General features: G+C 28.9%; 7 protein-coding genes across 7 annotated transcripts; 5 read left to right on the top strand and 2 right to left on the bottom strand. All coding sequences in view use genetic code 12, as the record gives it.

The window, feature by feature from the left end:
- Positions 1–446: 446 nt before the first annotated feature.
- PLB3 (lysophospholipase) lies at positions 447–2,324 on the top strand (the record flags this gene model as incomplete). The annotated part of the gene is made up of 1 exon (XM_002546365.1): positions 447–2,324. The coding sequence occupies one exon, from the start codon at positions 447–449 to the stop codon at positions 2,322–2,324; it is 1,878 nt and encodes a 625-aa protein (XP_002546411.1).
- Positions 2,325–4,283: 1,959 nt separating this feature from the next.
- On the top strand, positions 4,284–5,141 carry CTRG_05888 (S-formylglutathione hydrolase; the record flags this gene model as incomplete). Its single annotated transcript, XM_002546364.1, has 1 exon — positions 4,284–5,141. One exon carries the CDS (start codon positions 4,284–4,286, stop codon positions 5,139–5,141), a length of 858 nt encoding a protein of 285 aa, XP_002546410.1.
- A 13-nt stretch (positions 5,142–5,154) lies between these two features.
- CTRG_05887 (uncharacterized protein) lies at positions 5,155–6,216 on the bottom strand (the record flags this gene model as incomplete). Its single annotated transcript, XM_002546363.1, has 1 exon — positions 5,155–6,216. The coding sequence occupies one exon, from the start codon at positions 6,214–6,216 to the stop codon at positions 5,155–5,157; it is 1,062 nt and encodes a 353-aa protein (XP_002546409.1).
- A 1,503-nt stretch (positions 6,217–7,719) lies between these two features.
- Positions 7,720–8,835, top strand: PCD1 (8-oxo-dGTP diphosphatase; the record flags this gene model as incomplete). Its single annotated transcript, XM_002546362.1, has 1 exon — positions 7,720–8,835. One exon carries the CDS (start codon positions 7,720–7,722, stop codon positions 8,833–8,835), a length of 1,116 nt encoding a protein of 371 aa, XP_002546408.1.
- Positions 8,836–9,794: 959 nt separating this feature from the next.
- On the top strand, positions 9,795–10,370 carry VMA22 (Vma22p; the record flags this gene model as incomplete). The annotated part of the gene is made up of 1 exon (XM_002546361.1): positions 9,795–10,370. The coding sequence occupies one exon, from the start codon at positions 9,795–9,797 to the stop codon at positions 10,368–10,370; it is 576 nt and encodes a 191-aa protein (XP_002546407.1).
- Positions 10,371–10,405: 35 nt separating this feature from the next.
- On the bottom strand, positions 10,406–11,710 carry SSF1 (rRNA-binding ribosome biosynthesis protein; the record flags this gene model as incomplete). The annotated part of the gene is made up of 1 exon (XM_002546360.1): positions 10,406–11,710. One exon carries the CDS (start codon positions 11,708–11,710, stop codon positions 10,406–10,408), a length of 1,305 nt encoding a protein of 434 aa, XP_002546406.1.
- A 206-nt stretch (positions 11,711–11,916) lies between these two features.
- On the top strand, positions 11,917–13,368 carry CTRG_05883 (RNA-dependent ATPase; the record flags this gene model as incomplete). Its single annotated transcript, XM_002546359.1, has 1 exon — positions 11,917–13,368. The coding sequence occupies one exon, from the start codon at positions 11,917–11,919 to the stop codon at positions 13,366–13,368; it is 1,452 nt and encodes a 483-aa protein (XP_002546405.1).
- Between the last annotated feature and the right edge of the window lie 31 nt (positions 13,369–13,399).

Raw genomic sequence — 13,399 nt, 5'->3', positions numbered from 1 at the left:
TACGCTTTATACTTTTTTTTTTCTTAATTTCTAACCCTTGATGATGATAATGATTATTAATCGCACAGATCCCTCCTCTTCCTCCTCTCTTATTTGTCACTAAAAAAGAATCCGAATATGCACCCAAAGCTGCAGAAAGACTCCCGATGGGGGAGAGATATAGTGCAGACAGAGCAGAGTACAATAAAATTTTCCTCCTGCTGGTTTTTCCTGGCTGAGTAGTAGTGGTAGTGGTAGTGGTAGTAGTAGTACATAAACCAAAACAAATCCCACTCAGTCCGAAAAATTATAATCACCGTATATATTTTTTTTTTTCTTTACAAAAAAATATTTTTATATAACATTACAGTACTTTTCAACAGATATCAATAGTTTAGTTATTTCAACTATCCTTTTCCTTTCCCTGTTTTATTTACTCTCATTTTTAGACTGTATAAATACTCATAATGGAATTGACTCATTTACTATGTTTGTTGACATCATTTGTCACTGTAATTAACGCATGGTCCCCTACAAACAGTTATGCCCCAGGTAAAATAGATTGTCCTGCAAATTCTTCATTAACTAGAGATGCAAATGAAATTTCCCCATGGGAAAAAGATTGGCTTGAAGGTAGAGATCAAGTATCTAAAGAAAATTTAATTGAATTTTTAAATCATGCAAATATGACTGATTTTGATGCTGAATCTTATCTTAATGGATTAGATCGTTCTATTAAAATCGGGATTGCCTTTTCTGGTGGTGGTTATAGAGCAATGTTGAATGGTGCTGGTCAAATGGCTGCATTAGATAATAGAACTAGAGGTGCTTGGGAACATGGTTTAGGTGGTTTATTGCAAGCTTCTACTTATCTTGTTGGTTTAAGTGGTGGTAATTGGCTTGTGGGTTCAATTGTTATGAATAATTGGACTTCAGTACAAGATATTTTGGATAAAAATGAAATTTGGGATATTTCTCATTCAATTATGAATCCAGGTGGTTGGAAAGTTACTAAAACTTATGAATATTATAAAGGAATTTCTGATTCTTTAGATGAAAAAAGAGATGCTGGTTTTGATGTTAGTATTACTGATACTTGGGGAAGAGCTCTTTCTTATCAATTTTTTAGTACTTTAAATGATACTGGTAATGCTTTAACTTGGTCTACTTTACAAGATGTTGATGTTTTCCAAAATTATGAAATGCCATTCCCAATTGTTGTTGCTGATGGTAGAACTCCTGGTACTTATATCATCAGTGCCAATTCTACTGTTTTTGAATTTAATCCTTTTGAAATGGGTTCTTGGGATCCATCTGTTTATCAATTTTCTCAAGTTAAATATTTGGGTACCGAAGTCACCGATGGTGTTCCAAATGATGGATGTATTGGTGGATTTGATAACGCTGGTTTTATCATGGGTACTTCTTCTTCATTATTTAATCAATTTATTTTACAAATCAACACCACTTCATTGTCATCTATCCTTAAATCACTTGTTACTTCTATTTTATCTGAGATTTCTGATGATGATAATGATATTGCTGTTTATAAACCAAATCCATTTGAACATAATGACGTTGGTTGGTCACAATCTATTTCAAATAATGATACTTTATATCTTTGTGATGGTGGTGAAGATTTACAAAATGTTCCACTTTATCCTTTGATTCAAGAACAACGTGATGTTGATGTTATTTTTGCTTATGATAACTCAGCTGATACTAATCAATATTGGCCAAATGGTGCTTCATTAGTTGCTACTTTTCAAAGACAATTCACTAATCAAAGTAATGGTACTCATTTCCCATATGTTCCTGATGTTAATTCATTTGTTAATTTGAATTTAACTTCAAAACCAACTTTCTTTGGTTGTGATGCTAGTAATTTAACTTCATTAACTCAAAATAGAACCAGTGTTTATGATATTCCATTGATTGTTTATACTGCCAATCGTCCATTCAGTTATTGGTCAAATACTTCTACATTCCAAATGAAATATGAAACTGATGAACGTAATTCAATTATTCAAAATGGTTTTGAAGTTGCTTCAAGATTAAATGGTACTTTAGATGATGAATGGAATGCATGTGTTGGTTGTGCTATTATTAGAAGACAACAAGAAAGAGATGGTGTTGAACAATCTGATCAATGTAAACAATGTTTCCAAAGATATTGTTGGGATGGTAGTTTATCCAATGAAGATTCAATTAATATTAATTTCACTACTGATGGTGTTACAAATGATACTGAAACAATGAGTGTTAATATTGGTTCTATCTCAACTACAAGTTGGTCAGTATGGGGTGTATTAATGGCCACTTTGGCAACATTTTTATTAGGTTAATTGTATACAAATGACCATAGTAGGAGTTCAACTAATACTACTATGTACTCCAACTAATACTACTAGTACTACTAGTACTGCTAATAGTACTAATAAATAAAACTAAATAGAATGTTTTTAATAAAAAGATTAATAATTGTATTTGATTGAATTAATAAGTAACAGTGGATGGTATGTCACTTTAGATGATGTGAACAAGTCACGTGTCTATACTAATCGTGTAGAATGACACAATTTGTTGTTAAGAATAGATCGTATATGCGTATAATGAGACGTGTCTAATATACAAAAATGTATGAATAGAGTTGGTTCCTTCTCCTCTTTCTCTGTTCTACTTGATCCCGAAGGGGAATCCATCGGTTTTTATGCTAATTCCCAGATGCCTTCACACGTCACATCTCCTGGAGGAAGATTCATCTGACGACACCCGAAAGGGTTAGTTAACAATATTCCGTCAAAACACACTTGGTGGTGGTGTAGGCACACTAGGTCGTGTAACCTGACCAACCAGTCAGTACACGTACATAACATTTGTTCTTTATTTCTCAGAGACACACGCGTACTCGCAAGTTGAGCATTTTGTATAAAAAGGAAGGAGAAGAATTTTTTTTTTTTAATTCTTTTAATACTACTTTTTCTTTTTTACTTCATGGATCATTTGGACTTCAATTGTCTGTTCTTTATGCGTGTTCCAATTACGTTGTTTTTTAGGGATACATATATATGAGACCAACTTCGGTTACTAACGTTGATGAAGACCTGCATATCACTATTGATATGTTCAGGTTTTTAGCATAATTTTTTTGTATTGGTTAATATATATATATGTACTTATTATTGGTAAATTTATTTTACACCTGTAGATATAAATACTATAGTTGACTTCTTAGCAGTTATCAATTCTGTTTAACTATAGTTCTTCAATTTATTCATTTTCTTTTTTACAGTTCTAGACGATGTTTCAAGAAGATAAAGAATAAGAATAAGAAATAAACGTTATGTTTGAAAAATCTTAATTGAAATTCGTTCCCGTTGCTAATAGCAATGATTCCAATTCTCTCCTGGTTTTAAAGTATTGAAACGTTAATAAACAAGGAATAACCTTCTCTTGAGAAACATAAACATAAACAGATAAGTCAAATATAGCAAAATTTAATGAAAGATCACTATACTACAACATCAATATGGCTTGTCTAATTTTACTTGACAATCTCTTTACATTTGAATTTTTTACACAATTGATGGTTTATCACTAATGATTTCCATTTTATATCTTGAAATATCTTTGAAAAATTGTAAATAACAAGTATTTAACATGTTAATAAAACCAAATTAAAATTCAAATGGCTTTCTTATGATGGTAATTTCATAAATAACATCTATATAATTCAATCATGATTTCATACCCTTGTTATACCTCATATTGAATAGACCCCAAAAAAATACTCCTCCTCTTTTTCTTTTAAATCACAACGTTGTATAATCAATAATAAGTACGTACTTGTGTGATGTGATTATTAACAAGGTGTGCGCAATTAGTGATTTGTTATAGACACGACCCACTTATAATTTTGTTACAAATAACAACACTTTTGGCTATATAGTTAGTACAATTGACTTTTTTTTTTAAAAACTCTTGAGATTCTAAGAATTAAAAGCAATGAAAATAAAAGCAAAAAAAGTTTGTATACTCATGAGAGGGTTTGATATGTTTAATGAATCTTGTGTGGTTTTAACTAGGTAATTATCTTTCAATATGATTCTATTTGATACAGATTCGGATTTGTTTTCCCTTTTTGGAATTATTATGCGTGGGCGAAAGAGAGAAAAGAGAGAAAAAAACGACGAAAGCAAACGGTGGAATCTTCCTCTGGTTATAAATACTCCTTGAGATTATCCAATTGATCAATTCAATCAACCACTTCCATTTCCACTTCTACTTCCAACAACAACAACAATATGCCATTTAAAGTCAATGCTGAAATCACTCAATTTGGTGGTAAATTACTTAAATTAACTCATGAATCGACATTTACTAAAACTCCAATGAACGTAAATGTTTTCATTCCTTCAATTACAAATAATAAGAAAATCCCAGTATTATTATATCTTTCAGGATTAACATGTACTCCTGAAAATGCTACTGAAAAATCATTTTTCCAATATTGGGCAAATAAATATGGATTTGCTTTAGTTTTCCCTGATACTTCACCAAGAGGAGCCAATATTTCTGGAGAAGATGAATCTTGGGATTTTGGAACTGGTGCTGGATTTTATGTTGATGCTATTAAAGAACCATGGAATAAAAATTATAATATGTATTCATATATTCATAAAGAATTACCTAAAGAATTGAGTGAAAATTTTAAAGAATTGGATTTTAATAATGTTGGTATTACTGGTCATTCAATGGGTGGTATGGGTGCATTAGTTGGATTTTTAAAAGAAAAAGGTCAATATAAATCAATTAGTGCATTTGCTCCTATTTGTAATCCAAGTATTGTTCAATGGGGTGAAAAAAATTTTGGTAATTATTTAGGAGTTGATAATAAAGATGAATGGTTGAAATATGATCCAACTTATTTAATTAAACATTATGATGGTGAAGAACATCCTGATATTTTAATTCATCAAGGTTTAAAAGATCCATTTTATGAAAATCAATTAAAACCTGGTAATTTAATCGAAGCTGCTGATAATTATAAAGGTAATATCGATTTACAATTAGTTGAAGGTTATGATCATCTGTATTTTTTCATTAGTTCATTTGTTGAACAACATGCTAAACATCATGCTAAATATTTAGGTTTATTATAACTAAATACGGTATCTACTCCGAATCTATAATAAATTTATTTATCCAAGTTTCATACCATTTAGATTTCTTATCATCCGTTGAATGAATAGAAATACCAATTTTACTTAATTTATTAGCTTGTAAAGTGATTTCTTTAGTATTTTTCAAAATTTCATCATCTATAGTTGTATCAAGCATTAAATTCATAATAAATTTATCAATTAAATTGATCAATTTTAATTGAATTGAATTTATTTCATCTATTAGTTGACCTGATGTAGTCTTTGGAATGGATTTTTTAAATGATGATATTAATAATTTAATTAATTCAATTTTTTTAACCCATTTTAATGCAAACTTGGATATTTCTGAATTATCAACTGGTGGTTCCTCATTAACATATCGATCATCTTCTTCTCCCTCTTCTTCATCATCATCTTCATCATCATCACTAAATCCAAATGGATCATCATCCATATCTTGGGGATTTTCAGCCCATTCTTTAAATTCTTCAAATCCATCATCTAGTAATAATATACTTTGTTTAATTTTATTACTTAATAATCCAACTGCACCTTCATCTAATAATTTAATTAAAGCATCACAATTAGACCAAATTCTTCCAACTCCAACTAATCTTCCATCATCACTAACTTCTTCTCTATCATCTTCATCATTATCTCCATCTTGATCGAATATAATCATTAATTCATTACTTAATTGATTAATAGAAACGATTAAATTCTTAACATTATTAAATATTTCATCATAAAAAATTTTAGAAATTTCTTCTTGTTTAATTTTAAACAGTTGTATTAAACTAATTAATAATACCAAAGTTTCAGATAATTTTTCTAATGTATTATAAGCTACATTTGGATCTTTTTTCAAATTATTAGGTTTAAAAATAATTCCTACTTTAGTTACATGAGCTTTAATTAATTTAATCAATTTATAAAGTTCATCTATTGGATCAGTGATTTTTGAATTACCAGTAGATTTTGTTGTATTATCTAAATTAGTCAACCAATATTTTATGGCTTCATTAAATGAATCTAATAAATTCTTAAGATCGTCCCTTGTTTTTGTTGTCATTAATAAAGCTGATATATTACTTATAAACTTACATTGAATAGATTGGCTGTGAAGAATTTTTTTTTTTTTGATGTTTGATGTTTGAAGTGAAGAGCATGAAGTCGTGTCGATGTGCACAAAATTGCTTTGAGTATTGGGATGGGTGTAGAAGATGGATTTTAATTGATTGAATCAATTAGCTGTAAAGATTCTGGTAGAAGGGTGATTCGGTAAACAGATTAAAAGTTTTAAACCAACAAGCCATGGTAGTTGTTGTGATAACTGATAAAACCATAACTAGTTTGATGATAACTTTGCAACTCGATTGCAGTAAACATAGTACGTTGTAAGAAAAAAAAATGAATTCATGGAAGGAAGAATTTGCAAATCCAATTGATATCAACTAAAGTGGTGGTGAACAAGATCGAATTCATTCCAACACTGCTAGCTCTAATCATGAACAATATCCCATATAGCAAGTAAGCATATAAAACCACCTGATATGCAACAACAACAAGAATGATATTACAAGGTGGTTTTCTGTTGTACGCATACAACACGGGACCTAGATTTGAAAATTCATGAGCTACACGTGACAGCTCTTTGTCTACGCTATTTACGAGATCGTTTGTTTGATTTTTGACATGAAGTTTTATGTAATCAATTGCTGCTGACTGCAAAATAAAATAAAAAAATATGGCACATCCACTTCAAAGGAGATAGAATGTCTTGCTAACATTACCACTACTATTATCAATTGATCAATTGCAATTGAATCTACTTACAATTCATTCATTACATTAATGTAAGCATATGAGTCATTGCAATTGGAGGAGGAGGGGAGACAGGAGAAGTATCCAATCCCAATGATCAACCACTGAAAAGGATACATTCAAATAAAGAGGAGAAAGTTTTAACAAAACTAACCTGATACAATTAGTTCTCCTCTTTTTATTTTTTTTAAGTTGACTAATTATGTACTCTCCCCTCAATGGGGCTGTTCTCTGTTCTAAGTTTTTTTTTTTTTTTTTGCAACTCATTATTATAGCAACATTAAACATTCCCCTCCAATTTTGCTTCTTCTTTTTTTTTTCTATTAAAAATACATCACGTGACAAGCTCGTATCACAATTACATAATCAGGCGGAACGATTGGATATTTAATATTTATTTAAAGAAGAGAAAGATTGATGCAACAAAAAAAAAAGTTATTTTTTTTATTTTAAGAAATTTATCTTTTCTTTTCTTTTCTTTTCTTGTTTCTTTCTTTTTTTCATTTCTATTGATTTAATTAAAAATTTTTCACGTTATTTTTTTATATTCCAATATCCATCTGATAATTATTTTCGAAATTAACTAAAGAGATATTTATAATTCCACTTTTGTTTTATACTCATATATTATTATCAACATTTATCCAATCCCGTTCCCCCTTTTTTTTTTATTTGTTTTTATCAACTCTCCCCAGGTTTTATTAAATTTTCTCACTGTTTTAATCTCACAAACCATAATTTATTCTAAAGTATGACAAAACCAACAGAATTGAATTTATTAGAAAACATACGACATTTCACACCTAGAAATTATCATAATTCAAATTTATCAGTATGGCATAAATTACCAGTAGCTCGACGTTCAGCTGTTTTTATATTATTATTTATGGGGAATTTAGGAGAATTACGAGTAATTTTAACTAAAAGATCATCAAAATTAAGAAACTTCCCTGGTCATGTTGCATTACCTGGTGGTAAAGCAGATAATGGATTAGAACTGGAATGGGAAGTTTCAAGAAGAGAAATGCATGAAGAAATTGGATTAAGTTCAAATAATGAAGAATTAAAAAAATTGGGTATTTCAATTGAACATTTAACTATGTTACCAAGTTATTTATCAAGAACTTTTTCATGTGTTAAACCTTGTGTTGGTATAATGCATAGTTTATATGATGAAAATGATATTGCTACAAAATTAAATATTGTTTTAAATCCTGGTGAAAGTTCAAGTATCTTTTCATGTCCTTTAAAAGATTTTTTATATCCTGCTGTTGATCTTCATGCATTAGAAGCATTAGAAAGAGTTTCTTATAAAGTTAAATGGGGTGGAATACCATGGAATTTAAGATCTTATACTTTTTTACAAAATAATCCAAATGAAGCTGAATGGTTAAAAGATATTAAAGATTTACTGGCTTCTGAAGAAGAATCAGAATTAGATTTAAAATTAGGTCATGAACTAGATTCAAAAGATAAACAAATGGTTACTCCTCCAAATGCAACTCCTAGAAGATCTCAAAGTCCAGCAAGACGTAAGAAAAATTTAAATGCATGGGGAAGATTAGGTTCAAGAGTTGATGATGATACAAATGAAAAAATTTATGATGTTTGGGGATTAACTGCTAATATTTTACATGATTTAGCTGAATTAGTATATATTGGTAAAGGAAATTCATCTGAACATCATATTGGAGAAGAAGAAATGATTTATTCTTTATATGAATATGGAAATCAAATGAAAAATAAAGAAAGAAGTCCAGAAGAAGTTAAGTTGATTCATGCAACTCATGACGATAATAAAATTGGTTTTAATGATCTATTACCTGAAAATGAATTCAATAGATTGGTTAATATATACAAGTTGTAGATAATTATTATTAGTTTATTGCATATTTTAAAGTTTTTTTTTGTCTATCCTAGAACTGGTGGGCTGTAAAATGGTTGTAAAATGGTTGTAAAAAAAAATCAACAATTTGCAACACGTGATAATCACCATTCAAGTTAAATGATGATTGTTCAAACCCATAATATCATTAACCAGTACAATAATTTCATTCATATAATTCATTAATTCAACCATCTTATCAACATTTCCATGTGTTTTATTTCTTTTATATGTAATTTCCAGCATTTGCAAAATAAAAAAAATCTTGAAATGTACTTTTGTATTTATTCGTATCAGTTGAATTATTCAGAATTTGATATTTTTCAATTGATTCTTCATGATTCGAATTTGATAATGAATTTCTTCCTATACATGGATATGAAGTACTATTGTTAACTTTCATCATCGAGGATTGAAATTCAATCAATTGTTTTGAAATATTTGTCAGTATGAAAATAAATCATCAGAGAGATTTTTTCTTAATTTTAAAATCTGATTTAGTTGGTTATCTTTAATTTATCTATTTATTGGTAATTGATAATTTGTTCCTTCTTTATATAGTTGAATTATAAAACAATGATAACATAATGTAACTGAATGATATTCAATACAAGAACACATGATATTTATTACCTTAATTAAATAAACATCTTTAGATGATTTAGGTAACATTATTAATAATATTGTCAGATTCATTTTCAATTCAATTTGTAACTTCATTTGCAAATGACAACGTAAGTTTTTAACTAATGAATCGTCATATGTTTCACTAGACTCATCAACAAGTGTTTCTCATATGTTATTCAAGCATAAGATACTCTTGACTGTCAGATTACTTACTAAACATTGAGTCGAAGAGGAAGTCATTGACTGGTGGTGATGGTGGTGGCTCGTTGATATTGACAGTTTGTCTGATTTACAGTGAAGGAAAAAAAGGAAAAATGGATAAAAAAAAAAAAAACGCGGTGAATTTATTACATCATAATCAACATCAACTATTACCAACAGAAATGTCAGAAGATAAAGATAGCAAAACAATTCAACTATTGGAATTATTAGATAGATACCAATTACTTACAACATCGAATCGTGATAATTTTATCAATGGGTTTTTCAATTTAAGTAGAGCTAATTTCCAAAATGAGAAATCAAGATATGGATCGGATAAATTTGATTTACGAAGTTATCAAGCATGTAAAATTGTTGAACAAATCAATGATGGTGAATTTCAAATAATTGATCGATTAGAAAAGAATAAGATCACTAAAAAGAAAGTAAAATCAAATGATGAAGAAAAATCAAGTTTACGAAATAGAAAAGAAAAATCTAAAGAGGATGAGATAAATGATACATCCGGTGATGATGAAGAGTTTAAAGATCCAATTAGACAATTTGGTGCTCTTGTACCTCAAGAATTAAGAATTAGTCAAAATGATTTCAATAAAGCTTTGGTTCAATCGATAGAGATTATAAATTTACAAAAGAAAATTGAAAAATTAATAAATGAATTGAGTTAGAATAACATTATACAGATTATATATATATATGACAACTATACCTCAACATCACTATATAAATCACTATCATTTTCATAATCTTCAGGATTAATTTCAACTTCATTTTCATCTTCACTTTCCTCTTGATCATCACTTTGATTAGCCATTTCTTCATCTTCTTGGTCACCTTCACCACTGCCACCTTCTTTTCTAGCTTTTCTTCTTGCCTTTTTAGCTTCTTTTATATCTAATTTAGCTTGAACTGCAGCTTGTTGCTTAGCTCTTCTTTCTTGTTTCAATTGTTGTTTCAATTGATGTTTCTTTTCTAAAGATTTAATTTCTTCTTCTGATTTCTTAATAGAAGCATGATACAAAGTCTTTGAAGATCCAACTAATCCTTCTTCAATCTTCATCAAAGTCATATTTATTCTTGGACCCAATTCAGTTAATTTAATTGCACGTTTTGTCTTTGCAACCACTGGTTCTTGTTGTTGTTGTTGCTGTTCTTCTTCTTCTTGATCATCACCAACAGATTGTTTAGGTTCTTCTTTTTTAACAAGACTTTCTTGTTGGATTTCAACAACGGCATCGTCTTCAACTTCACTATCTGAAGTTAATCCACCAACTGAATAAGGATCCAATAATAATTCAGAAACATCTTTATTCTTAGTTAATCTTGGTAAATTTTTCTTTAAATTATGATGAGATTGAATCAATTTTTTAACATTTCTATTTTCTTCAACTAATTTAGTATTAATTGCATAATGTCTAAATTCAATTTCATTAGTTTCTTTATTTTTACTAATTAATAAAACTCTTTTAATACTTGAAACATTAGTTGATTGTGGTTGAATTGGTGGGAACATATTTTGAAACATTGTAACCATTAATTTTTCATGTTGTGACATTTCCAGAACTTTACCAAATCCATTTAATACTAATAAAGGAGGCATATGAAATATAGAACTATCTTTACTTATAGATTTTGGATGTCTTAAAATTTTATGAATATCTTTACATAATGAATAACTATTAATTTTAAATTGTAAATTTGGACCTCTTGGTAATTTCCCAATTCTTAAAGTAATATTACCACTTTCCAGCTGATTGAAAATTAATAAATCTGAAACATGTAATGGACCACACATAACTATGAAATCTTTTAATTTGTTTGATTTACGTTCTCTTAAATTGATTGCTGTATGTGGTTGCATTACATTTCTAACATCAGAAACTAATTGTGATAATGAATGATTTTTTAAGGATGAACCCAAATGAATAACCATCGATTTTGGAATAGAGGCCAATTCCTCTTCACTAATCTTCTTATGAGTTCTCTTCTTTGTTCTTCTCTTAGCCATGGTTTAATTGTTGTCGATTGTTGATAAATGAAAGAAGAGTAAATTGAAGTGAAAAAACGAAAGGAAAAAATTTCTAAAATCTCATCGCGAGATAAACCTCCATCATCGAAGGGGAACAAAAAAAAAAAAAAAATTTATGTAAAAAATAATTCACCATTTCCAATCATCACGACTTAACCGACAATATCCACTAAAACAATTCAATAATGTCTTCTAAAGGTGTATCTAAAAAGAAAGTAAAACCATCAAAAACCATCGATGCAACTAAAAAATTAGCAGAAAAGATCAAACAACAAGCATTAAAGAAACAACAAGAAAAAGAATCATCATCATCTACAACCACATCAACTCCAGAACCAAGTTCATCATCGATAACAACTATTGATCCAGATGCTGAATTAAAATTTAAAACATTTAAAGAATTAAATCTTGTTCCGGATTTATTAGAATCTATTGAAAATATGAAATTCACTAAACCAACACCAATTCAATCAGAATCTATTCCTCATGCATTAGAAGGTAAAGATATTATTGGATTAGCACAAACAGGTTCGGGTAAAACTGCAGCATTTGCTATACCTATATTACAATCCTTATGGCATGCTCAACAACCTTATTTTGGATTAGTTTTAGCACCTACTAGAGAATTAGCATTTCAAATTAAAGAAACTTTTGATGCTTTAGGTAGTTCAATGGGATTAAGATCAAGTTGTATTGTTGGAGGTATGGATATGATGGATCAAGCAAGAGATTTAATGAGAAAACCTCATATTATTGTTGCCACACCTGGTAGAATAATGGATCATTTAGAACATACTAAAGGATTTACATTGAAAAATTTGAAATATTTAGTTATGGATGAAGCTGATAGATTATTAGATATGGATTTTGGACCAGCTTTAGATAAGATTTTAAAAGTTATTCCAACTAAGAGAACAACTTATTTATTTTCAGCAACAATGACTAATAAAATTGAAAAATTACAAAGAGCTTCATTACATAATCCAGTAAGAGTTGCAGTATCTTCAAAATATCAAACTGCTGATAATTTAGTACAATCAATGATGTTAGTTAATGATGGATATAAAAATACTATTTTAATTCATTTATTAAATGAATTTATGAGTAAATCAATTATTGTATTTACAAGAACTGTGGCACATGCACAAAGAACTGCATTACTTGCAAGAATTTTAGGATTTAATGCTGTTCCATTACATGGTCAATTATCTCAATCACAAAGATTAGGTTCATTAAATAAATTTAAATCAAATACTGCAAATATTTTAATTGCTACTGATGTTGCCGCTAGAGGTTTAGATATTCCTTCTGTTGATGTTGTTATAAATTATGATATTCCTACTGATTCAAAAGCTTATATTCATAGAGTTGGTAGAACTGCAAGAGCTGGTAGATCAGGTAAATCCATTTCTTTAATTACTCAATATGATTTAGAAATGTATTTACGTATCGAAAGTGTATTGGGTTATAAATTACCAAAAGAAGATAAACCTCCAAAAGAAGTATTGGATGCTTTACATATACATGTTGATAAAGCTACAGCTGAAGCTATTCGACAAACTAAAGAATTACATGAAAAAAGAGGTGGTAATAATAGAAGAAGAAATAAAGATGATGCTGATAGAGAAGAAAGATAATATCAATAAAGAAGAAATAAATAAAAAAAGA

Source organism: Candida tropicalis (genome assembly GCF_000006335.3).
Source record: "Candida tropicalis MYA-3404 genomic scaffold supercont3.10, whole genome shotgun sequence".
Taxonomy (NCBI): Eukaryota; Fungi; Ascomycota; class Pichiomycetes; order Serinales; family Debaryomycetaceae; genus Candida; species Candida tropicalis.
This window is presented reverse-complemented; position numbering and strand designations above follow the sequence as displayed.